The following is a 27,085-nucleotide window of genomic DNA, read 5'->3' on the forward strand; positions in this document are numbered from 1 at the left end:
GCGAATGTAAACGCACTAAGTGCTTTTTCTCCTTGTGCGGGCACCGGATAGGAACATGGGAACACTGGATAGGTGACGTGTGAAAGGCAAAATACAATTCAGCAATCCCACTCTTGTCTGAAAGGGCTGTTAAGATTGTACACAGTCGACCTTTGTGTGTGACAAGGCTCATAATGAAATCTTAAATCTTTCGGTTTGAAATCTGCCCGATCAAACGACGAGTTAATTTCTTGTCTTTCTCCATTTCTCATTCTACCTGTGTTTGGTCTCGGCCTTGCAACTCCCAGCAGGCTGAAACAGTCTTGACCCATCCAGTGTACGTGAGTCATTGTCGACCTCTGTATTTTAGTCTTTACTGTTGAACCTAACCTTGCTCTGTCCGTCTGCCTTGTGGTGTGTGGTTATAGTGTTGCAATTCACTATTTTGTCATGGTGTGGCAAATGCCACTGTGTTAGTCTACACACTGTAGGTTACATCAGCTGTATAAGTTCCTGTGTCATTTTCTCACATACTGGATTTACAGTCAAATATTGCAAAGGAACTTGTATGGTGTGTGTGTGTTCCATCACACTTGGGGTGAACGTCTGTTGCGGCGCCTCATATATTCCTGAAAGCTGTGTACTGCCACCTGTATGAGTGCGACATGATGTACAGTCAGTGGATGCTAGTGGTGCATTTACATCTGCTCAGTAGTCTGATAAAAAAAAAAAATTAATAGGACTCTTTTTTTCCCCCCAACACACAATCTGCAGTGCAACAACAAGCAGAGGAGTGTTGATTTCTGTGCAAAAGCTTGGCTTAATGCAGCACTGTGGTGCCAGATGTTAGGCTTAAAGAGGGTTAAGGGTTAAGATGAACGTATCCTACCCTCAGCCCTGGTCAGCCAAACTATGCCGTCTCACCGAGAAGTGATTAGTGATCTAATCTCGATAATCTCTCCTCCTCATTCTTGACTTTTAGTGCTATAAACCGGCATCAGCGGGGACGAATGCAATTTGGAGGCGTTCACCTTGCTCGTGACGTAAATAATCATGAGCATCTGCGCAGTTATTCTCTACATTTACTTTTTGCTACCATGGATGCGCAGATTGCGCCAGTGTATACAGAGTTATCGTTCTGCAGGACACGCTTGAGATTTAACATCATGCACCGGTGCATGATGTTAGGATGGGAATGGGGGCTCCCCGCAGAATATTAGCGAAGGGAGGAAAGTGATGAGCCTTAATGATTAGGCCGCTTGCTGAGCGAGCTGGCTTCCCGTTTGTGTGTGTGTGATATCTGTGCGTGATGTGTGATGATGACACAAGTTAATTTTAACCAGCTGCTCCATGCATATCCACCAGATGGCCACCTCATTCAAAAGGTCTGCACCCTTCTGTTGTACCTTTTAGCTCTTGTTTTGTGATTTATCCACAACAGCATTTTTATTTATTTAATTTTTTTTTTTTTGGACTATTAGATTGGTTTTCAACCAACAGCCAAAGGCACCGGTTTCTGTCACCATTTCTCATACGGCCTCTATTTCATGTACGTTGGGGCTGGTGGTTTCAGTTTGACGCATGTAACGTTTCGAGGCGCCTCTTTGGCGCCTTATTTTTTCCCCTTAACGAAAGCTGGCCATAAGTTGAACTCATCTTAGCAGTAACGTGATTATAAATCTGTTGCAGGATGTGAGCCGCCACCACATCTCATGCTGCTATGGTGAAATAAACTGAGTCAGCTGTTATCTACATGGCTGGCTTTTTTGACGTATTCCTGGCCAAACATGATGAGATGTTCTCGTTGTTAATATGTCTGAGGTGTAAAATAGTCTTCATATGTAAATGATGCTTTCAGATGCACCGCGTTGAACCACAGCTACAAGTGAATCAACTGTGCCTGGATGTTTGCTAGTATCCAGGTGTTGCACTAGAAACTGCCACTTCCAGGGTGTGAGAAAAACAGGCGCCTTAACCCTGTTTATTTCAGATCGTTAACCACAACCCCTGAAGCGGCTCATAAAAATGTTGTCATTGGACAGTTGTTGACTTTTCTTTCTTTCTGCTCGCTAATTGATAACGATGCACTATGTATTGTTCCAAAAAGCATTAAGGTCAGTAGAAATCAAGGAGCATGCTCTAAATATTCTTGGTGCCAGCTTGGGTTTCAACATCAGGGGTTCCCTTCTCGTGTCTCCGCTATCATGATACACCTCTACAGTTTCAACTGGGCCGAGTGTGAGGTTAAGTAATTGGAGAATTTGATATGTCAGAAACCCTCGCACAGGGAGACTGTGTTTTTTGCATTTGCTTTTTGTCCTTATTCAGTATTTAGTGTGGCTGTGTAATTTAGTTGTGATTACTCGTTGGCATGCTTTCCTCCGGTTATTTTGGTAGAAAAGAGAGAGGCGCGTTTTTTAAGCCTTTAAACCTTGTTAATCAAAGATCCCCAGTCTTTACCTGTTTGCAAAATACCTGCAAAACTCCAAGTCATTAACTGCAAATATATTAGCTGAGCTTTGTGTCTGTCCCTACCTGTTGTCTGTGTGCAGCCGCTCTCTATTTTTGCTAAAGGTGATCTGCTTCTTTGTAACGTCTTCTGCTTTAGTCTTGGTCAATTGTTGCTTCCACAGCTCTACACTGATGGTGGTCTCATTTCAGTGTGTTAACCCCTTTTGTTTGCAGAGAGGGCTGCAGAAGGGACCACTGTAATCAAGACTAAAGGTGCTGAAGGGAAAAGTATTACAGGTATAGGCACTGGGACTCGGCCGATTCTACACTGGGTACACTGGCTGCATTTGGGGTGATTTTTAGAATAGGCTGCTGTGTGCGTGTTTTTTTTTTTGTTTTTTTTTTTTTTCTTTTTTTTTTCTTCCAGGGTATATAAAACTCTGCTAACTCAACATTAACAGCTTTCCATATTTGCCTTCACATTGACTGTCGTTTACCTGCCATAATTCTTTAGTGTTTTATTGCCAGAAATGTTTGTGCTCCTTCACTCACTCCGTCTTTATGGGTCTCTCTCAAAGTACCGCTGTCGTAATCTTCACACAAACACAACGGGGGCTTCATGCAGTTAATTTTCTGCTTCATCTTTCCGTGTTTGAATAAAGATTGAGATTTGTAACACTACCTACTGGGATTAAATCCACTAACTTCACTTTATCCTCCTCCTCCTCCTCCTCCGGCTCTGTAAGTCCGATGCTGCCGTTGACCGACTCATATGAGGTTAACAGACCCTTTTGTGTTTCAGAGTTGGAACCGGACTTCTACGGTGGACGAATAGTAAGCTCAGGTATATTTGCAGTCACAATTGCCAAAACCCCGTCCTTATTTTCCTACTGTTTAGAAAAAAAAAAAAAAAAACGCAACCCTTCACACGCTGGGATATTTCCTGGTTGGAGAAACAAGTAATAATCCATATCTGCAAATCGGATGTTATCGGGTGTATTCCTTATAGGAAAGCATTGTATCTAACTTCAAAAATGATGGATTCCAACTGAAGTGAACCTCTGTGTAGCAACCAGCCTCCACAAAAGGCTGCGGTGTAATACAACACTGCCCTCTGTTGTTTCTGCTTGGTAAGAAATGGCAGTGAAGCAGTCTGCATCTGTCGATCTGGTGCATAATTTGTTGCGAGTCCTGTAAGGCTGACGTTTATTGTTTTTGCTTGTATGAAGCCGCAGCTTTAATTTCTCTGTCCGCCTTATGCTTCTCAACAGAAACATAACGCACATACACACACGTGTTACGCTCATCTCGGCTTCTGTGTTCCCATCCTCCAGGGCAGTGCTCGGATCCTTCCCTAACCAGTCGTCGCACATTCCCATTGTTCTTTTGTTTACCTTTATCCTCCAGCTTCTCTGTGAAGACCAGATCTGCAGCTGCAGGAGTAATAATGCACTATTCCTGCTTTCAACTAATGCCAATGCTAATTAAATTAATACACTAAATGTTTTGTGAAACCTGCAACTGTTATTCCAAAAAGACTGCAGCAGAAACTCAAATGCCATATTGCAAGTCCTTCCGCCTTAAATAGTTTCCTCTTCTGTTATTTTCTGTGCTTCACTGTCTTCTACCTCGACGCTTCACCAGACACCTATTGACTGTGCTTTTGGTTGTCCATAGGTGATCTCTAACTTTGTTTTCTAACTTTATTTTAAACTCAACAGATTGTTTTGGCTGGCCTGTCCCTAACCCCGCTTGTTTGTCTCAATCCTTAATCCTAATGCTCTTACATTTGCCATTCTGTGTTCCTTGTTAAAGCTGCACAGGTTTATTTTATTTCATATATATATATATAACAACTATAGCCACTAAGCTGATAGTTGAAATCATGTAGAGTGGATGACCATTTACAGTTGCCACCAAAGATGCCATAACTTTTATCCATGCACCTGTGGACTCATGTGCTAATGGTTGATTTCCATGTCTGTTTTTCGTCCTCATTTCGCAGTGTACGATAAGCAGGGCTTCTTGCTGCAACTGGACACGAAGCTGTGAGTAAAGTCCTTTTCCAGTTAACACTTGTGTTAAGTCCTTAGTTCGCTGTGTGTTTTAAACAGCTTCAAGTTCCATGTTAATTTCATTAACTTAGATGTTTTACACCTGTTTTTTTCTGGAGTACTTGCTCGTGCAGGTTGTAGTTGTTCAGTGGGTAAACATGAAAATGTAAACCTCCGTGCAATGAATCTAAACTGATTATTTCTTATGCGCAGCATAGCCCAGATATGTTCGGTGGTCTGAGTAATCGCTTTAGAAATGTGTGTGACGCGGACACGTTTTCAGTTTATTTCAGAATGTCTGTGGTTTGTCAGGGCGAGAACATGCTACAATAAATCAGTGTTGCAGCTGTCATTGTGTCAGCGTGTTGGTTAATATGTGTATAGTTCCCTGAATTGGTTTGACATTTGTGGTAAGGTCCTTTCTCTGCCCCTGTGTTACCACGCTGGGAGCGATCGCATGCTGCCATCACTGTGGATGTCCGTCCACACAACCATGTCGACACACACTTTAAGGGGGATTTTGCATGGGTTCAGTTTATGTTACGCAGCTTCGTACTTTATACACCGATCAGGCATAATATTATGACCACTGACAGGAGAATTAAAAGGAGGAGTGAATGACATTAACCATCTTGTGACGATGCCATGAAACTTTTGGACCTGTCATTCGTGTGGATGTTACTTAGACGTGTACCACCCACCTAGACCAGACCAGACCAGACCAGACCAGACCAGACACCCCCAGCCATAGCAATGACGCAACAGCAACAGTTTAGAAACTATGTTAAGCTGGCCTCCAAAATCACTAGATCCCAAGTATCTGTGGGATGATGAGGAACCTAACCTCAACCCATAGGACCCAAAGGCCCCCACTAACAACGCTGTGTGGCTCAGACTCAAAAAACATATGAAACAGGGCACGGTGTTGACACAGGACACCCTCAGAATACCCATGTCCATTCTCTGATGAGTCCCAACTGTTTTGGAGGCACAAGGGAGACCTACACAATATTAGGAAGGTGGTCATAATGTTATGCCTAATTGGTGTATCTACAGAGACATTAATTATACTTTTAGAGCACAAGCATACAGCACTGCAGTTCATCTTAAAGGCTGTCATTACATCACGTAGGTCATTTATTCCTGCTCGTATTCTGACTGATGGGGAAAAGTGTCTCCTACATAAATACATTAAAATATCTGTTGGTATAGAAAAACTTCAAATCAAGCGAGCCCCAGTCAGGTCATTAATCGTGTCAACTTTGATTTCGGACCTCACATAGTGCGAAGTCCTGGGCCTCTCTCCCTTCTCCGTGTTTATTTGCACTAGAATCATGACGTACATCAGATTATTAATGATCATGGTAGTAATCGGGAGGTTCTAGTTTTAGCGCTGCCAGTGTGATTATTTAAACAAGGCCTCTCGGCTTTGTCTCGCCACACACAGGTTGCCGAGTCCTCCGACTTTCTAAGAAACGCGTTTCCCTATCTCTGCAGCGCATTGTTTGACAGGCTGAGTTTTTTGAGCCTTTGAATTAGTGAGTGTAATTGATAATCTGCTAACATGATGTGTCTGATTAATGTCTCCCCGCGTTCTTTTGATGTGCAGGCCACCGGAGTTGGCATACAAGTATGGCAACCTCAGCGAAGGAGTGTGCAAGCCAGGTTACGCAGCAGCCAAGATGACTGCCATCTTTCCTAAGTGAGAAGGATTTCTTTATCTTTTGCACATCATTTTCTGCAAGTGTTGTTGTGATGCATTGGTTGTCTTCCAATTTTACTTTCAGCGTTTTAAGAACACAAGCAGGGACTTCACAGACAAATCATTTTAATTACATGTCAGTAGGAGAAAAGCTGATACTCAAGCATACCAAGATGCATGATGTCACTCCTCAATTTCAACTGCGCCTTAAGGGTTTTGAGTCAGAAACAGAGAAACCCCTACATTCCTATCCAATCGTCCCCAGTTTTAATCACGTTGCTATCATCTTCTCCCCCGCCACAAAAACTCAACTGTGTCCTTGTGATCTCAGCGTTCCACAAAAGAAGCTTTGTTGGCCGAGTACAAGGTCCCCCATCTTTCCCCTGTCATATCGCAGCGCCTTAGAGGCTTTCTCTATGAACGCCACCGACCAACTTCCTGTCCTGACTCACCATGAGCTTCCTGGTACCCAGCCCACACAGTCCACTCGATCCTCCACGGCCCTCTTGATGTCATTGGCTCCTTTGAGTTTTTCGCCGGGCCTCTGCTTTCCGCCGATCTCGGCTCATTCTATAGGACATTGTTCCATTTGCATTCTTGAAGCCAAGTAAGGGTAATTTTCCGCATTGCTGAACAATAGCCAGTGGCACTTCAATCAGTTCTTGACCTAGTTATGAGACAAATTCACCAGCCCCACTTCCAAGCAGCTATCGAGTTCCATTTATCTTTCGCCCAAAGGTACCCGGTAACACAAAATGTAATATTCCTCTTCAACAATAAATGCTGATGTATTAAAAAAAACTTTATTTTTTTTTAAGTATATTTTAGACAGTTTTTGAGGTGTTTTGCCTTTAGGGAGAAAGGGAAAGTGTGGGCAGAAGGGGGGTGTGACGGCTACTTAACAAGGTAGACAAAGCACTTTTGTGGAACTGCCCTCAACCTATATAAGAGGCTATGTGTTAACAATGTCCTCCCTCATAATGACTTCCTCTAATCAGCCGCACGTGTCGGATCAAAGTTCTGTACAACACAAAACACTCCTGGGAGCTCACTGATTACTACCACCTTCAACCCAGTCACACACAGGTCAATGAGAACAATTAATGCTGCACTTCTGTGTAAGTTTGTGTGTGTTTGTATTTATACGTGTAAAGTTAAATGTACACAGTTGGATCCGCGCGTTCGTCGTGATTTATTGTGACCTTTGTGGAACATATTCAGCCACTTAACATCTTATTTGTTTGGCTTTTTTTAAGAAAAAAAAAATTGCCTGTTTTTCCAGGCAATAACTAATTGATTCAAGAATTCTTGTTAACATTTAGTTCTTAATAGTTGTGGCCTACGGTTCAGCTGTTAGAGAAAACCTACTTAACCTCTGGCAGTGAGGTCCTCTGGCTCTCCTTCTAATCATCTCCTGCTTCCTCCGTGTTTGTCTTCTCTAAAGCCCCTTGCCCTGCAGAATCCAATTTATTTTCCACACCTCCCCTCCCCTCTGCTTTACCCAAAACTGTTTGTATTGGAGCCCTAAATCAAATGTTAGCAGTGAACTTGAAGTGGCACGGTTATGAAAATATTGCCTGTGAGAGATGGACCCGGCAAAGGAAATGAGCACAATGCATCCCTGCCTGTTGGCTGTTTTGGGAGCCCTTACTTTTTATTTAACAACAAGCAGGCCCCTGTCTCTCTGCTTTGTCAGGGTGACAGTGACTGACTGCTGGTCAGGGCCCAATGACTCATAATGGTCCCGTGTTATTTATAGCCCCTCTTGGCCTCGGACGTCTTGGGTTTAATGAATCTCCATTTGTTTTGGCAGGACAGAAGTCTCCGAGTATGTGTGCACTTGTCAGGTGATGTGGGGGGGGGGGGGGGCCATACATACCTGCCTCATCCCTCTCTTTGTGTTCTCACACTTTAAAGCTGCAGAATAATGAGGGCATAAAAGACTGATTATGTTGCTTGAAAAGGGTTGAAACTAACCGGAAGGTCTCCCAAGAATGCCAGCCATGTTTGGTCATCGCGCCTCAGATATGCACATATCGAGTGAAGCCGTGGCAGCGTTACGGTAACAGTTAAGCCAAGATTCCTGCTGAGAAACATAGGAGTGAGTGCATGCTTGTGTGTCCTCTTGATTCCACAGCTTAAATGCCTTTGCTAGTTACTGCGGTCTGTCGCCTGTGGGAACCATAATTTATGGTTGCTGAGAAAGAACAACCATATGTGTGTGTGTGTGTGTGTGTGTGTATTTATAGGGCAGCGCCAACCATCAGCCGCTCAGCGAGATGCAGCAGTTATGTTGCCGGTGGTCTGGTTCTGGCTACGAGGACAGTGCAACAATCTTTAATGTCATCTCTGTATGTCTGCGATTATAAACAAAATACACCAGCGCACCGTCATAATAGATCTACTTTGAGCACTTACGAGTACAGTCTTTAATAGAGATGGGTTCTGATTATCATTCAGCTCTGACACGAGAATGTTCACAGTGTCTTGTAGACACACATTCATGGACTTCCATCCATGTAAACAATGAAAAAAAAAAAGAAAAAGAAACCCCAAGATCCGCCGTCTCCCTCTTCTCGCATCCCTCCAGCCTGACAGCAGGTCATAAAAACACACATCCATCCCGAAGCCACACTCACAGCAGCGGCGCACAGCCCGACACCCGGGTCACAGGCGTGACTAAGAGGAAATGGCTCCTTTTGATTTTCGGAGCTGCTATTAATCAGAGAAAGGCACACTTCTTAAGACGCACAGGATAAGGAAGAGGCGATGCTGGAAGCAGCAGTTCACGGGGCGTTAAAAACAGCCGTGTTTTTGAATATCAGTTTGGTTATTAATGTGACTGTTACACATTTTTACTTCCAGGCACAAATCTCAGATTTTTCTGGTGTCATAATTGATTTTGTGTTCTCCTTAAACTCGCTGGCAGCGGGGAGCAATTTCCTCCTCTGTAACTCGGTTTGTAGAAGCAGCCCCACTCCAGGTCATTTGAGAGAAAGCACTGTGGGTGGAGGATGCTGTCAGGACAGAGTGTCAGCTCTGATTTAGGTGCCGAGGTCATGTTGATGTGTTGAGCAGTCGCCTTCAGTGTCTCCCCAGACTCCCCAGTCACACTCGCTAACGTTGTTTTTGGCCGCTTGACTTATTTAGCAAAAAATTAACAGGGCGCAGCAGGCGGATTCATTTAATGACAGTGGAACAATCACATTTCTTGTTCATTAATTTTTCCCATGACATCGACACTGAGTCGAGCAGGGGTCATGAACAGCTGTAGGGCTTTGTGTTGAGAGGAGAGAAGCTGTAGAGCCAGAGGAGTCATCCTTGATCATAGGAGCTGGGTTACGAGAGTAGGTGTATTAATAGTTACTGTGGCAACGTAGCGCTTTTTTTTTGTTTATCTCGGCTTATAAAAACTTTCTCTTTTGTTCCTTCCTCTCCCGCAGGTTCGTGAAACCAGCACCCATGTTTCTCGATCGGAACTTCAAACGTCTGGCAAAAGTCAACAGTTACTTACCTCCGTTTGGTTTCAGGACACAAGGTAAAAACATTTACCAGGCTTTTACTGTTTCCATATAGTGTACCTTATGAACCTTCAAGAACTCGTGCTTTTTCATTTGATAAATGTAGATTTCCTTTGAGGCTCGTAAGAAACAGATAAAACTGTCAGAAGTTGGAAAAACAGCGATACACTGACTTTTAGCTCGTACTAAAGTTCAAGCTCTAACTATATTTCACATGATGCAACTTGATCTTTCTTGAGACACTCCTACCTTCCAGAGATTTTTTTTTTTTTTTTTTTAAGCTCCACAACAAGATTGGATGTCCAATCATTTGAATGTTAGGTGGGAGCGTGATAGCAGCTACATGTTGTTATGTTGTTGGTATCTCAAATGTAAACCAGCAAACTTTGCATTTTCCAGCTCTGGTGTGATGATTTACAGTTTTGTTCCGGTGTGTTTTCATTTCCCTGCCTCTAATAACTGATGTGTAATGCTGGGTAAGGGCTCTTCGGTTATCAGTCGGCTCCTTGTGTACGTACGTATGGTGTCGTTGGTTGAGACTCGTTTAAACTCGTTTAAACTTCTGGTCACATCAGTTTCTCAACACTCCAGTTTTAGGGAAAAGGGATTTTCATTTTTAGGGAGATATTTTTGTTTATAGTTTGACAATCTTGTTTTTTTTTTTTTATATGTGTATATATATTTTTACAACATGTTAACCGTAAGCTTGTTAAAAGCCTTATATGACCTTGTCACCTTAAGTCACCTTCTAGTGTTTGCCGAAGTTATGAAGTCATCAAACATAATAGACTCAGGGTGAGTTTCTAAATTCCTATCAATGGATGGTTGGAAATGTCAGTAGGAGTTTCTAAACAGTAGAGGAATTTACCTAATCTCTATCTGACATCATCCTTGCGTGGCAATTGTTTTACTTCGAAGTATGACGGGTTCCATTTTAAACACGGCTCCCACCTGGCGAAAAAAAAAAAGCTCAGGTCCTTTAAGCTCTGACATTAAACAAATCCTTCCTCTTTTTTGGGTTAGTCAAGAGCAGTGGAAAGGGATCAGTCTTTTCTCTTTAGAGTCAATCTGGTGCCGTCACCTTCATGAATTCATGAATCATCCAGTTAAACCTTGAATCATGGATCAACATTTTATATAAGAATCACTGAATATTTTATATAGTGTATTTCTCCGTTAATCTCAATTTGGACATTAATACTTACACTTTCTCAAATCATATATATACATATCTTATTATGCTTTTGTAATTTCTTTTCGTGATCTAGTCTTTTTGTAAATCTGTAGGTGTCTGTGTTTGTCACACTGAGCTTTAAGTGTTGGACATTTGTTTGCTGGATGAATTCTATATTGGGAGCGGATAAACTTGATGTCTCCCAACACTCCAGCATTAATGTCTCCACACACAGCGGTTGCACTTGTTTCCTGACCTTAACACACTCCTGCACTTCAGATATCGAACCAGTGCACAGCACCATGGGAACTGAAGAGATAACATTAATCTGGCCATGCTGACATGCTCTGTCACATATTTTCCAATACTTACAAGCAGAAGGAACGGTGAATGTTACCTTTGTGCTCTGGCAAGTTCTCCGCTGTGATTTGAACACACACACACACACACACACACACACACACACACACACACACACACACACACACACACACACACAGTCACAGTCACAACCAGTATCAAAAGAGCACTCCCTCTGTGAGTGTTACACCTGGTTTCTGTTTTCTCCACGGACTATGATGGCACTAGGGTTTCCCTTTTAGCGCTACTCATGTGGAGAGATGATACGTGTGGATCTTGAATAGAAGGCCACAAAGGATTCCAAATTGAGAACATGGAGTGGTGATGGTGGGTGGGAGTTTTATTTTTACTTTCCATTCTGCCAAGAAGTATCTTTGGCACACATCTGCCGTGGCATAAGAATAAAACTGCAAGAAATCTGCCTTTGCCCTGAGCACATAACATTTGGCTCCTTTTGAGCAGTTCATTATATATGACTTATTTTTAGTTACTGTACTTCATCTCAAAGATACCTCTTTTACACAAATAAAAACTCAACAACTTATTAATTTAGTTGGCTGTGCATTGAGAAAAGTTAAAGGTGATATGACTTAATGCAAATGAACACAAACTTCCAGCTAGCTCTGTTCTCTAACATAGTTATGTCACCATCTTTGGATGAACTATGCTAATTAGCCTATATATATAACACCAGTGTGGTTGGGGAATAAATTTAAGTGGACAAGTGTTGCATGCACCCATCAGCCACAACATTAAAACCACCGATGGTAGAAGTAAATGACATTGACCATCTTCTGACAATTCACTCTTCTGCTGGGAAACTTTTCTTCTGTGACACACATTTGAACTAACATAACACAACCTTTGGGCTTATTGGGAAATGAGGATACCCAACTAAATACTCACGAGAGTATTCATTCGTGCTTTGGATACCATTTGCCCGAGCTGGTTTGGGGTTGGGTGGGAGCAGGGTCTCCTTTATGAGGAGAAGTACAAAGTGTTGTTATGATTGTGGTCACTCTCTGTTTGTGGATTTCTGACAGGGTGTCTGGAGGCCGTCGCCCGTGAAATATATCACTCTTTAGATTCTCTCACTCTGTAAATGAATAGAGTTGGTTGCTTTTAGCACACCAGCGTGCTAAGTTAAAGTCTCTAATGTTAGATTTCAGTGTAACACTACATTTCCTCTTATTGTTTGCACACTGATCAGGCGTAACATTATGACCACCTTCCTGAGGTTGTGAAGGTCTCCTTTGTGCCTCCAAAACAGTTATTACTCATCAGAGAATGGACATGCTCCTTCTGAGGGTGTCCTGTGGTGTCTAGTAACACAGTGTTGTTAGTGGTGGTCTTTGGGTCCTGTGGGTTGAGGGGAGGGGCCTCTGTGGATCAACCCACAGATAATTGATCAGTTTAAGATCTAGTGAATTTGGAGGCCAGGTCAACACATTGTGCTGTTCATGTTTTTTGAGTTGTTCCTAAACCATTTTCATGTGAGTGTCTGTGTCAGGCTGCAACCTGCTGGGGATGGCTGCTGCCATCAAAGAGTGTCATTGTTATGGGGTGGGGGTGCCTGGTCTGGTCTAGGTGGGTGGTACGTGTCTAAGTAACATCCATGTAAATACCAGGTCTAAACGTTTCCCAGCAGAACATTTATTGTCACAAGACGTTCAATGTGATTTACTTCTCCTGTCAGTGGTCATAATGTTATGCCTGATCGGCGTACATCACTGTCAAATAAACAACACAGCTTTTTACACACACTTTTGTGTATTAAAGCTCTGTGTGTTCCTATCACAGCAAATAAATGAATAATATGAATGTGCCAATGGATGCTGCTTTCATTCGCAGCATGCCAACTAAATGAAAGGACACTGGCTGTTATGCAACTGCACATGAAACATGATTCAGCCAGAAAGACGGCGCCAAAGATTTGAACACGCGTCAGATTTGCAGTCTACCATGTCCAGTCTTCAATAGTTGCAGATTTTTTTGTGGTTTTTCAGTCATCAATGTCCTTGATAAATTGGTTAATAAGATATAATTTTTTTTTTTTTTGTGATGTGATGTTGAGTCTAAAGCTCTCTTAAGTCCAGGTCTGAGAATCCTATTCTCTCATAACAGGAATCTTTATATGTTTATGCTACACTCTTCCCAACAGCGTGTCTGTGTTTATGCGTTACGTGAAGCTTCTGCTCTTCCTTTGTTTTGCCAGTAAAGATTTTTGTCATTTCAAGCGTTCCATATTGGACTAATGTCTGCACCCACGGCCATCCGTCTTTGGCTCGACCACAAGACATACTTTGCTGAAATGTTTACCCTGGGTACTTATAACAATTAGCTTCCATGTCGTCTTCTGGATAGAGCACTGCCCATTGTGATTTTTCACATTTCACTAGCCCGGATCCAGGTGTGGTCCTCAGCCCTGTGTTTATGCTGCTCGGGGTGATGCTTGACGCCAGGCATCGACACCACATCCAAACAATGGGCTGAGGCTCTGCTCGCCTCTCCTCAGCAGGTTAATCATTAGGATCGTTAGCCAGGGTGAATGGGCTGTAATATGTCTTACAAACTGCTCTGAGGCCCTAGTCTAAACTCTCCTCCTCGCTTTCCATTTACTCTCACTTTTTCTGTTTCTCTTGGCTCCTCTTTGTAGACAACCGGTGTATGGTGATTATATTAAGTGAAGTACAGGGCAATGAAAATGCCTGGCATTTTTTAAGTATGCGATGCAGGGTAACTGTTTCCTTATCACGGCTGCGAATAAAAGAGTATAGAAATGTGGTGATACACTGTTACTAGAAAAGCAAAATGGGCCAAAGACAATTTCCACTGTAATTGAATCGGCACATTTTTTTTTTTTTTTTTGTAAATAGATGCTTTATTCATCCCAAACTTTCAAATGTTATGAAGAAGAAGAATTACGAGTATGAGTATGAGAGGTCTAAACATGGTCAGGAGGGGAAATATAATGTAATATCTAATGCTGAAAGCACGCCTCCGGCAGAATACCCTGTACAACATGGCAAGAATGCATGCTATGGCTAAACATCCCTGTTTCTCACCCCGCGATCACAGAGGTGCTAGCCACGCAAGGAGACAAGCTCAACATCGCCCACTTAACCGGGAGAATGTGCTTGTTTGAAAACAGCATTCCTCTCTGAGTGCTTTTATGGGAGAGTTTCTACATACACACGCATACCATCCTGAACTCTGCATGTCTGTTTCTCTCAAATTCACTCCTCTCCAGAACACAACAGATTTTTTCCCTCTGTAATCCCGTCGCCAGTATTTTTGAAGGCTGATCAGTTTCTCCTTATCTGTAACTGAATAAACGGAGAGAGGTGTTCTCTCCTCCTGTCTTAGGACCACCTAGATTGCCGTGTCTCTTGTGGTATGCTGCGTTACTTAGCAGTTAGTTCATCTTTTAAAGGAGTATTTCCCTCGCTTCCCTAATTATTCATCTTAATTATTGGAGAACGTCTAAACTGTGACGTTAGGCTGCTGCTCCATGACGAGTGACTGGTCCCGATGTACTTTTTCCAGTGTCAAAGTACAAGATACAGTAGTTTGAATGGAGAGAATGTGATGCCAGAAGTCCCATTAGTAGCTAACTAATAGCTACGGTATATACTCCTATATACTAAAATGTTCATTAATGTTCATTTACTTTATTGCCTTGCAACTTAATTTTCCCCTCTTCATGTTTTTCTTTCCTCTACAGAAAGAATAATAGACAGCATTTTAACAATCACGAAAAATTACGGCCTCGGAGAAGAGCTGGACAGGTACCCCCACCCACCCACACACATCAGCATGAACTCTCTTTGCCTGTCCATCGCTTGTTAACATGTCTGTCTCCTGCCTTCCAGCCTCAGCTGTAAAAGATGCATTATTGTGGGGAACGGTGGAATCCTCTTCAACAAGTCTCTGGGCTCCCGCATAGATGACTACGACGTAGTAGTGAGGTAAGATGACGATCATGAGAAACTTGTCTCTCAAAGCGACAGTATTGTATTAAAACCATGTTGGATGTAAAACAAAATGATGTGAACAACATGGTATCAATAAAAGTTTTGATGTTTCCTTAATTTTTCATTTAAAGTTTAATGCAAAACTGGACACATTCTAGTCTTAGTTTCCGAGTAGCGGTGGGAATAAATATCGATATGGCAGTATATCGCGATACTTCTTCTTCCAATGCAATATTGATTTTGAATGTCTTGGTATCACTTTTTCTGTGTAATGAATGCAATAAATTGGAAATGGATCATTTTGGTTAATATGTTTTTTGACTCAATTCGTCCAATGAATTATCGCTGTCATCTGTGTGTCTGTGTGTACATATTATATTTTAAGCTGCATTTAAAATTTCTAGAATAGGGAAATGTAGAATATTGCAATATATCGCAATATCACGATATGGATCGTATCCTGTCTCAAGTATCATGATACTTATTGTATCGTGAAGTCGTTGACATTAACCACCCTTATTGATAAGTGAGACAAAGTAAATGCAGCTTCTGCAGTAAATAGACATTAAAAGTCAGTGCGTTTGTGCACGTCAAAAAAAACAAATTACTGCCTTAATTGGACTATAACAGGAGAACTTAAGTGCATGTAAAGACGTTTTTCCGATTAAAATGCGGATAATAATGCGTGTGCGCATGCTCCACAACCGCTGCGCTGGCGTGTGACCCCGGAACAAAAACATCCAAGAAAGCCGCAGTAGAAGAAGAACCGTCTGAGGGATAGCGCAGTTCGGAGTTCTCATAATCCGATTGGGACACCCAGATAATGCGTTGGGAATTCGATTTTCTCTGGCATTTATACAGTGAATCACATTTTTCAATCGGATAATGCGTGTGCGCATGCTCCACAACCGCTGTGCTGACGTGTGACCCTGGAACAAAAACATCCAAGAAAGTCGGTCCCAGACGATGAAGATGAACAGAGCCGGTAGAAGAACCGTCTGAGGGATAGAGCATATCTTACATGCACCAGAAGTAGCGCACACATTACGCAGGAGATTAAAAAATGTAGTATTATCCGTCTGGTTGTTGTGAGCCGTATTAACGTGGTATTAACCCGCTGAAAAGACAAGTATCGCCACCTAGTGTGGAGGAGGAGAACAGTTATTTGATTTTCTTGCGCTGCGTGTAAACTGGGACAAGGACTGTAGTCAGAAAATCAAATTTTGAGCGTAGCTCGATTAAGCTCTGCATGTAAACGCACTGATTGATCCTTTCCTCTGCTCTTAGAGTGCGCTGTCCTTTTCATGAGTTAAAAATAAAAACAGCACATAGTTGCAAACCATGATGTCTACAAAAAGGCACGCTAACGCTTTTTGCTGTTCTAGAAATCAACCTCCTCCGTTTCACTTTCTTGATTAACTACATTACATTTGCGTCCAGATTGGGCAGATTTCTTTGCAGTGTAACATGTACCGCTGACGCAGTCTCGGACTGATATTTCCACCCATTCTTTTCATCAAATGCTGCTCCTGATGTTCTCCAAACATACATTTGGTGATTTTGGCCAAAGAGCTCAGTATGAGTTTTCACTGTGTGCAGTGCTTGTTTCTAAAACAACTCTGCTTTATCCAGATGTTACTTTGCAGACTTTGGATCTTGAATGATTTCACCAGTGAGGCTGCTTCTGGTGATGCCTTCTGTGGAATGAAGCAGCAGCACCCCTGTGTCGGCTAAACCTTACTGCAGCTCATTAAAAGTCATGTGGGAGTTTCGGTGTGCCTCTCTACCTGGCGGGTTTATTTGAACAACATTTTTATTGACTTCCACAATTCCCTTAAGCTGACTGATATAGTATCAGAATTAGGCCCTGGAAATACCTAAATACTTTGATCTATTTTTATTGTTGATAGGAGACAATAATTTTGTGTTACCATGATTTTTGAGTGTTTATTAAACCCTAAAGGTGTCATCAGGGGACAATTCCTGGTGACATTTTTTTTCAATCAAATATGTAAATTAAGGCTGGACAAGTCAAAGTTTTGAGAAGATTAAAAAGTTCTGAGCGCCCATCAAGTTTCTGAAAGGTTGTTTATAATTGGCTCTTTTCAAAACTGAATGAACTGTTCATACAGTGATAGTAGATTAAATGTCATATAAAATAAACAGATATTTGATTAAATTCTGTTCCAACGGCTTTTCCTAAACCCAAGTTTCACTCACTAACTCTTTTTTTGTGTGTGCGTGTTGGCAGGTTAAATGAAGCCCCAGTAAGTGGTTACAGCAAAGACGTGGGGACGAAAACCACCTTAAGGATTACATATCCAGAGGGGGCCATCCAGAAGCCTGAAAGCTATGAAAAAGACTCTCTTTTTGTTTTTTCTGCTTTCAAACCACTTGATTTCAAGTGGCTCAGGCATATGGTCTTCAAGGAGAAACTGGTAAGTTTATTCTTAAATAATTCTTAGGGAATGAAATTTAAAATCTTGATCTTTATAAACACATATATGGCTGTGGTAAGGCTCAGGTACACAACCAACTCTGAAACAACTCTGAAAAAAAACATTGTTGTCTTAATCGGACTATAACAGGAAAACTTAAGTGCATGTAAACACGTTACTCGATTAAAATCGGAGTTCTCATTATGTGATTGAGACACCCAGATAATGCGATTGGAATTCGATTTTCTCCGGCATGTTTACAGTGAATCACATTTTTCAATCAGACAATGCGTGTGCGCATGCCCCACAACCGCTGTGCTGCCTGTGACCCCAGAACAAAAACAACCAAAAAAGCCGGTCTGCTGCATGAACGACTCTTGTTTATTATATGACGTAATATGTCAACTACAAATCGTGCCGTATTAGTGTGGTATTAACCTGCCGATAAGACCCATATCGCCACCTAGTGTGGAGGAGGAGAACCTGTTCCCATCAGTTGTTCGATTTTCTCCGCTGCATGTAAACTGGGACAAGGACTGTAGTCAGAAAGTCGAATTTCGAGCATAGCTCGATTAAGCTCTGCATGTAAACGCACTGACTGAGTGGGTGTCGAAGTATGAGATCAGTGTTGGCTGAACAAAACTCTGCAACTTTTTCTTTAGCAGTGATCTTTAGTTTGACCAGCTCTCCAGTGATTTAAAACGTTCTACCTCTTTGGGAGTCTAAATGTGTCTGAATAACTGATTCATGAGGTTTGTTTGTTTGTTTTTAGCAACACGTCGCATTCCTACCTCTGATCACATTCTGAACATTCCTTCCTGGGGAAATGTAAGCTATTTCTATAAAGGGGTTAAGAGGACACCACAGATCTCGTATCTGTATCTGTATAGTTTAGATGCTTGAGATTGTTTAATACTCAAAGTAGACGGAACAGTTGAGAAAAAATACACACTTCTTTTGCGTCTCTCCTGGGACATTAAATGACAGGGTGTGAGTTGTCTCCTCAATCACACTGACTGAAAGACTGAATGACAGAATCGTCCTTCCATGTCTGAGCTGAAGACAGCTATTTTTAATGGCTCCTCTGTCCTTTATATTCCTTGTTACAAAAGAAAACTCCCGTCAGCATTTTCATTCTGAGCAGTCTCTAGTATCTCTTTGTCCTGGAGCTGAGTGGACTCAAAATAACCCCAGTCAAAGAGATTACCGAGTGAAAGCTCTTGATGGAATTATTAAAATGAAGGGAGTCATATTGAAGGAATATGCAGTTTATATATAAATATATAAGTGTGTGTGTGTGCGCATGCCTTGCCTCAAAAACAAGCTCAGTTGTGTGTGCACATTTCATTCTTTAGAACATTTCAGACAAGTTTTTGGACTAATCAGGAAAAACTGCTTTATTTCCTAACACAGCTGTGTGACTTTCAGGGAGCAGCTGCCAGCTGGATTTTTTACAAGGTGACATTTGTCAAAATGAGTGAGAAACTGGACATAAAAATAACGGAGAAAGCACTACGCAGTCATAATGGGGGAAAGGGCATAAAATGACAAGCTGGAACCAAGTAACTGTGTGAATTTGGATTAAAGGATGGGAAAGAGATGGACGGAAAGGACAAAGTGAAATAGGTTAAAGGGATAATTGCTGGGGAAAAGAAAATGAGCAGTGGAAGGTAACTGTAAAGTAAAATGGAGGAAAATAGCTTGCTTGGCTGCCTGATGGCTCCATCAGCCTCTGATAGGGCCCAGATTTGCGTGGTGTGTTGAGGAGAGAGAGAGGACAGTGGAAATGGCTGCCTGGGATAATTGATCTGGCCCCTGGCGTCCGACTCAGCCCGCTTTGATCTGCTGAGGAAGGAAGAATGTTTCTCATGTTAATAATCAGGGAACAAAAGAAATGATCAGTGTCTTTTGGGCTGAGCCTTGATGATAATATGGTCGACAAAAAACTGACACATGTGCAAAGGCCTGTGTTTGACCTCCTGATGGACACTATACATTTGCAGCGTTTGATTTATTGTCGTATAAATATTCTGCATCGTTCTGTAGTTCACGTTTCCTGGAGAAGTTACCCCACTGTTGGACTGGAACACAGTTTACAATGTGTGTAACATTGTCCATAAACAAAGTAAGAAAATGGTCAGGATTTTTCTTAGCTACGGAAGAGATTTTTTTTTTACAAAACCAGTGTCATTGATGTCAGAGATTTGTGGTATTTCCACAACGTTTTCCCCTGTAATTGGCACATCTCGCATGCGGCTTTGCTTTTGTTCAACTCGTCTCTGTTGTCGTGCTTTTTAAATCCAACACGCTGTCACACATCAGCTTCCAGGCCTGGCGGTGCTCTCTGACTTTTCGCTCTCGTTGTGCCTTCACACAAAAACCAGTCTGGTGAGACCGCACTGGAATTTTTAATAAGGATGCAGGAATTGCCATATATATTTTTTTTAAAATATCCATCCAGAAATTATGGATTATGGATTTATATCTGATCTTTCAAATGAAGAATATATTAGTATAAATATATTAATCTGAAGCTGTAAAACACTTTGGGAAAACTGAGCCCTACTTGAATTTAACATTTATGAACACATAAATGGATGGATTCCTTCTTTATTTAAACTTCTTGTCTTTTAAACATTTTAATTATGCTTATTAAAAATATTTAGTAATTTAACTTATTTCCACAAACATTAAATCTGAGTCAAGTGCTATGGGCACTGGTGGATTTTAAGTCTTGGCAAGGAAATGAAAAGAACTGAAGTCCTGTTAAAAGACTATTATCCTGTCTTCATTGTATCTGATTCAGACCAGTGCAGTGGATGCAGTAAAAAACCAGTAGAAGGGAATTCTCAGAGACATTTGTTATGGAAAGCAACTCCCCAATCTGTAGAAGAGGGAGAATGTGTCTAGTAGCGGCGCGCTGCCCTCCTTTTGCTCTGTTTTGTCTTTCACGGAGAGAAGCATAATGTTGCTTTGGAGAGTTGTCCTTCGGGAGCTTTTACATCTGTTGGTCCGGCAGCAGATTTCTTTGTGTAACCTGCACTCCAGCAGCAGGCGGGGCTTCAAAACCTTTTCACTCGCCTTCTGCGGTTATGAAACCAAGTTATTTCTTCTTCTTCTTTTTTTTCTAAAAGGTTAGTGGGTGGTACATAGTGTTGCAGTCGCAAGTGACTCATCTAGCCTATCCTGCACTATTGTAGCTTTTTCAAATGCCTAGAATGTGTTCTTGGGTGGCTTAACAGAATACAAATTAGCAAGGCAATTTTCCAATCTGTTATTTAATGATAAGTATGTTCTTAAAAACACACACCCATGTGCTCCCACTCACACACGCACAGACTCGTGAGCTTCAGGGAGAAAGTCCTGATTTGTAAACTTGACCTTGATCGGATCATCTACTACGTACACAAGCGCAGCGCTGCAACATCGCAAGGCTTCCAGCTTCCCTAATCCCTCATTACCACAGGTCTACGTGATTACTGCTCAGCTTTGTCACCCCGCTTGAAAGTCCGACCCCACATATGCAACAGCGTAGTTGATTGCTGCTTCACTTGCTGTTTACAAATGTGCTCAAACATGATTTCCGCGAATTGTGGATATTTTCTTTTTTCTCGTGTCTGATTTCGTTTTTTTTCTCTCATGCACAACGCGCACTCGTGGTTCGTGCACACACAGCCGCGGTTGTTTGTATATTTAGGGATATTTTTAAACAGGACCAGTGAAGGATATACAGCCGGTGGTAAACACTGGGTTTGAAGGTGGAGTGTCGGTGTTCTATCTCTCCTGTTTGTTTACAGGAGCTTTCGCTGCTCGCTGCAGGGCAGAGAGATAAATGACGGACACAGACAATTTGAGCGAGAAAGAACTTCTCCTTTAATAGAAATGCCGTCAGGTGTTCCCGCATAGGAGCATCAAAATGTTGTGGCGAAGCCGGTATTTTAAAATAATGACACACCTCTAAATTAGTTAAATAAGCTGTTGCATCACGTCGTTGCCAAATTACCAAATGAATGGCTTCCTGGTGGAATGTTTTTTATGAAGCAATTACTCTCTGTCTAATGCCAAGTGTAGTTTTTTTCAGTTCATAGATATCTCCCAAAGAGTTTATTGTAACTCTATCACTGAGCACTCTAAGCAGCTATATGGCTATCTCTTAAAGCCCAAACATCTGCGGGGGAGCCCCAAGTAGCATGCATACATGCATTCATAAACATTTACATACTTATAAACACGGGTTTTGAACATGAACCAAGTGACTAACATAGTGTCCGGATGTCACTGATTACCATGAGTGTTGTGTTTCGAGAATGAGTCACCTACCTAGCCAGCTATGATTAACACTCAGACCTGTACAGCAGCTTCCTTTAGTAGTTAGTTCTGATCCAGTGGATCATCATCATCATCATCATGGGCATTTCCTTATTTGTGCAAGTTTAAAGCAAAACTTTGATTTGTAGTGACTAATGGGACACTAGAAGGACTCATTTGTTTTGTTGTTAATCATATTCCAGTAGGTCCTTGTGATATTCCTAAATGTCACCCATTATTTCCCAGAGACTCTGCTGAACATACAACTGTTAAGGGCCATAATGTTGTCAAGAGTTGACACAGTTTTTACGTTCGTCGTCATGGGAGTGTGGAGACGAAGGTTTCACACACCGGATAACCTCAGAGGCCGGGAACTGAGGAACCACCGTGACCTCAATGGGGGCAGAGGTTGTGGTATGTGTCAAGAGAAGCAAAAAGACAAATTGGCGAATGCTTCAGTCTCCTTGCTAACAAAAGGGATTAAAATGACTAAATATGTGTAGGTTTCCACATCTCTGGATGTTACTAATTGTAACCCCCCACCCCCCACCCCCCATGCCATGCACCTCACCTTTTGCCGCCTACCTCTGTCCTTTTCGGACATTCTTTCCTCTTCAGTTGAGCACTTATGTGGTGAGACACAGCATCTTGTAAACTCAAAGACCTAACGTGTACACAGTGAGTAATGATCTCCAGACAACCTTAATTGTGATTGTTTGTAGTTCGGTGCTGCCGTTTGTGGAATGGGCCACTCACACCAGTTGGAATGTATTCCAGAAAGCCGGCTTATAGCAATTTAAAAACGCAACCACATCCTCATCCTAAGAAGCCCAGATGAGCCAAATTGTATGATAGCTGGCTATCAAAATTCCTGCATGAGCTTATTCAGGAGAAAAAATGGGTAGAAAGTTTGAAAACAGCTATATAATAAATCTGGCGACAACATGGTCTGGCTTCACTACTTGCGGTCGACGAGAACCTGAAGTTTGTTTGTGTACATTTGTATGAAAGAGCTTTAAAGCCACCTGTAATAACCCAGCATATGGGAAAGACCTTCTTACCCCTCATATATCACTCTCGTTCAGTGCGTCTACACTTCTCGCTCAGGAGCTATAAACTGAGCTGTCTCCTTCATTTAACAGAGAAAAACATTTTAGTTTAAAGGTGAGTGTAGTTTCATTGGCTTGTGTTATAAGCCACAGTGAAACCAAACCAAGTTGAAAACTATTAAGTCAAAACTCTAAACCAAGCTGTTTCTTATTTGGGGAGTTGGGGAGAAAAGTTCAGCTGAGGTGTATTTTTATTTTTACACAACAAGTACACATGCCATCGCTGTTATATCCGTTCTGATTTGAGTATTTCACTGGCACTACTTCACAGTCCTTTTATTTTGAAGCTTTTCTCCGTGAGTGGACTGAACCTTTGTGTGTTTCAATCTGCATCACTTTTTCCATCCGTTTGATCCCTCGCTTCTTTTGGCTGACGGTATATCTTCTTCTCACTCTCTGGCATTGTCTTCCTCTAATCCCCTGCTTTAAACTCTGTTTTTGGATGGATCACTAATTTTCCTACAGCTGTGAAATCACAAGGCGCCGCGGTCTTGGTGAACATTTTACAGTTGTGTTCAAAATAATGGCAGTTTAAAATGGTGAGTAAATCTCCAAGTCCTTGTAATAGCTTTTGTCTCCATACATGCAGATGTTTTGGGAACATTTTACGTTGTACTGCCAATCAAAGCATGAGGAAATATTTATCATATTTGTTACTACTTTATAGAAAGTGAAGAAAAAAATTAATATTAGGCTGCGCAAAAAAATAGCCGTCTGCATTTTCTTACAAATTTATACATTTACTGTATATATCATAAAATGCTTAAATATTTAGCTTTCAGCAAACTGATATTTAGTTGTTTAATCGTCATTTTGGAGAACCACATCATCTGTGTGTGGAGTCGACAGTTATTTAAGCCCAGAACCACTGGACAACATACCACAATTCCTCTGAATTTCTTGGTTTTGCCACAGAAACAGCATTTTTGACGTCATCCCACGAGTTTTCTAGATGCAGTTCCCTTATTGTGGTGGTGAAATGTCCATTTAGAGGGCATCTCTCTTCAGCACAAATCAACTTGACCTGTTCAAATATTTTGTTATGTTGAAACTGATCCATGATCCCTGGTATGTGATAAATAAACCTGACACCAAATTCTCCATAGCATGATGCTTGCACCACCATGCTTCACTGTGGACTTTAACTTGAATTTCGTGTTCGGGGGTCGTCTGACGAACTGTCTTCGGCCCCTAGGCTGAAAAAAGACCAATCTTGCTTTCATCAGTCCACAAAATGTTGCACCATATCTCATGTTGATGCCTTCCTTAGTAAGACGTAACCTCTTAGCTTGGCTACAGAGGTGACTTCCATGGAGCTGATCATTGGCTGAGTCTTTGCCATTTTGGTTATTATTTGATCCTACCCAATGGTAGTTTTCCGTTTCCTTGCACGTCTTTCTGGTTTTGGTTGCTATTGTAAATAATTTTCTACCCTTCTTTGTATGTTTCTCATCTTTAATCAATGTTTTAGTCAAAGTGCACTGTTCTTATGAGTAATGTCTGGAATGACCCAAATGCACCATAGCCAACATGTGCAATTTTCCTGCCTTCATTCCTTAAATAAGAGCCACCTTTTTCCACACGTGATTTTTCACAGAACAAATGACCAAACTAATTATTATTTTATTATTTATTATCTTGAACACACCCCTTTCAATTAATAATTCAATTACACAGAATCAGCAGCATGAATGTCATGACTGTTGGGTCTGTTGGTTTTCTATTTCTCTAATACACCTACTAGTAGATTATTTGCCATGTAGACATGTGATTTCTACCAGAATTGGCAATTGATCTGATGAGTGATGTTGGCTTTTGAACACAACTGTATATACTTAACCATACATTTCTGGTACATCTTGGTACGTCACCAGTGTCAAAGATATTTTCTGCATTCATTATTCATACATTCTAGTTGAAGCACAGTTGTTCTACTTAGCTTCCTTGGTTGCTGCGTTGCGTGGGAAACTGTGTTTACACTTAGTTCTCAGCAAACACTGTTAAGGTTACTGTAGTGGATAACGACTAGCCACTCGGATATTAAGTAGGCGTACTGAAAACTTGCAATTTAGGTTTCCCTTCCACTTTCAAATGTACTCGAGCAGTTTTAGTCGTAGTCTCTCACAACGCTTGCTTGTTCTTCAGCTGTTAGGCTTTATGTGGTGCTGTTGAACCTTTGCTTGGACTATACAGTCAGTACCTGCTCCACAGGAGTTTTAAAACTTGACTATCACTCTGTTGTCTGGGCACGTTTTGCTTTAATTTTAAGAGACTAAGCGTTATCTTCATGTGTCCTCGCTGACTCTTAATCTTGGAAGCATACTAAGATATCCCTCCGTTATGAGATTATGGCAACAAACTCACCTTTACTACAGCACTTATCTTAAATTGTTACAGTGTGTTCAACCCGTGCGATATATAGACTAATTATATAGGCATGGAACCGGCTCCCATTCAGGATCAGCCACTTAAGCTAGAATGATGCAAATGCTACTAAAATATGAAGCGCAGAAAATTCAATAAAGATAGGTTTGGTGACGTGTCATGATGAACTGGAAGCATGTGACTTAAGTCGTACTCACTAGGAATACTTGCCTTGTACCTTGCCTGAGTATGATTATTCCCAGTCACGGACTAGCTTGTTCCGCTCCCGAGTGCGCTTACGTAATAATGACTATTTTTTTTTTTAGTTTTTTGTTGTAAAGAGCTTTCGCGTGACACAGTGGAGTTCATGAGGCTGTTTACCTTGTGGTTTATTAGCGAGTCCAAGCCATATGCGTACCATACTCTGGTCTCTTCAACTCTTCAAGCGGGCCAAAGCACAGACAACGGGACTTTAAACGTTTCCTGGTATGGTGCCGATTGGCTAAGTAAACCCTTAAATGTCTACTCAAGAGACAAAAGAATGGTGACACAAGTTAAACTTCAAGTCTGTAAATGCTGCATTTCCAAGATTTCTTTCTGCGCCCTCTGTTTTACTTGAAGTTTGACTGGCTTTCCTTTAATTACATCATCTGATTCCGTGGTGGCACCCACCTGACTTTAAGTCCTTTTTACTGACTGATGTCGACATACCTACAGTCTATCTCCTTGCAGAGCAAATAATGAACTCTCCCAGTTCAAGTATGTTTTAACAGGTGCTTTATTGGAGCACACAGCCTTGTGCACACACTTAAATCTAATAATCCAGACCAATTTAACCATACAGCTGTCGCAGGGGAAGGGAAACAGTCATTTCCTCTCTGACCACAGCCCAGCGACAGCCCAACCAGCCCAAGCTACTCACCTCTGTGCACCTTTGAGCATTTGTGTGTCAGGCCTTGTTGAGTAAGTGGTGTAGGACCACTCCACAGCTTCCTGTACTGCCTGTGTTCAGATGCAAGCGGCGCGGTGATTTGTCTTGACAAACGAATACGCACCCACACAGAGGTTAGCGGTCAGTCCACAGTGGAAGCCACATCCTGTTCCCTTGAGGCTATTTGGGGGAGCTTAAAGCGCCAATTTTACCATGTCCCCATTGATAGTACACCACTTCAAACACTTAAGTATTTATTTTAACATTTTACTCACCCAAGTAAGGCTGAGTTAAATCTTATTAAAACTCACATTATGCTAAAAAGACCCAGCAGACACTGATATATACATTTCATCATTGCTGTTGAACTACTCCAGCTCTTCTGGAATAGTTGGAGAGCTGTTATAGCGCCCTGTGGAGGGTTGGGTGTTATTAGCTTTCACTGGTCATCCTGACTGATAGCAATTTAGTTCTTTTAATCCAAGCAACTTCCCACATTCCTAAACTCAACAGCACCTACAACCTCCTCCTTCCCAAGTGTCCTCAATCCTTACATACTAATTGCTCGTACATTTCTCAAAGCCACCTGTACTTGTATGAAGGTCTTCAAAGAGATCCCCACCCTGTGACGTTTGCGTCTATGTACATGTCAGGTCGTTGCTGTGTATAGCGAGGGGGTGTGTGGTTTTTGTGTCATTAGCTTCTCTCCTTCCTAGAATA

General features: G+C 41.7%; 1 protein-coding gene across 6 annotated transcripts in view; it reads left to right on the plus strand.

Annotated features, from left to right (window-relative positions):
• The window catches only part of st3gal3b (ST3 beta-galactoside alpha-2,3-sialyltransferase 3b), a 43,811-nt gene that overhangs the window by 8,031 nt on the left and 8,695 nt on the right, over positions 1–27,085 (plus strand). For 3 of the 6 annotated variants that reach the window (XM_047589161.1, XM_047589160.1, XM_047589162.1), the window contains exons 3-10: positions 2,665–2,727; positions 3,233–3,274; positions 4,436–4,478; positions 6,094–6,186; positions 9,630–9,724; positions 14,966–15,029; positions 15,114–15,209; positions 17,467–17,653. In XM_047589161.1, coding sequence (XP_047445117.1) covers positions 2,665–2,727; positions 3,233–3,274; positions 4,436–4,478; positions 6,094–6,186; positions 9,630–9,724; positions 14,966–15,029; positions 15,114–15,209; positions 17,467–17,653 — 683 coding nt within the window. The remainder of the gene's footprint in view (positions 1–2,664; positions 2,728–3,232; positions 3,275–4,435; positions 4,479–6,093; positions 6,187–9,629; positions 9,725–14,965; positions 15,030–15,113; positions 15,210–17,466; positions 17,654–27,085) is intronic. The other 3 variants (XM_047589163.1, XM_047589164.1, XM_047589165.1) reach the window with 3 other exon arrangements.

Source organism: Mugil cephalus, chromosome 7 (genome assembly GCF_022458985.1).
Source record: "Mugil cephalus isolate CIBA_MC_2020 chromosome 7, CIBA_Mcephalus_1.1, whole genome shotgun sequence".
In the NCBI taxonomy this organism is placed as follows: Eukaryota; Metazoa; Chordata; class Actinopteri; order Mugiliformes; family Mugilidae; genus Mugil; species Mugil cephalus.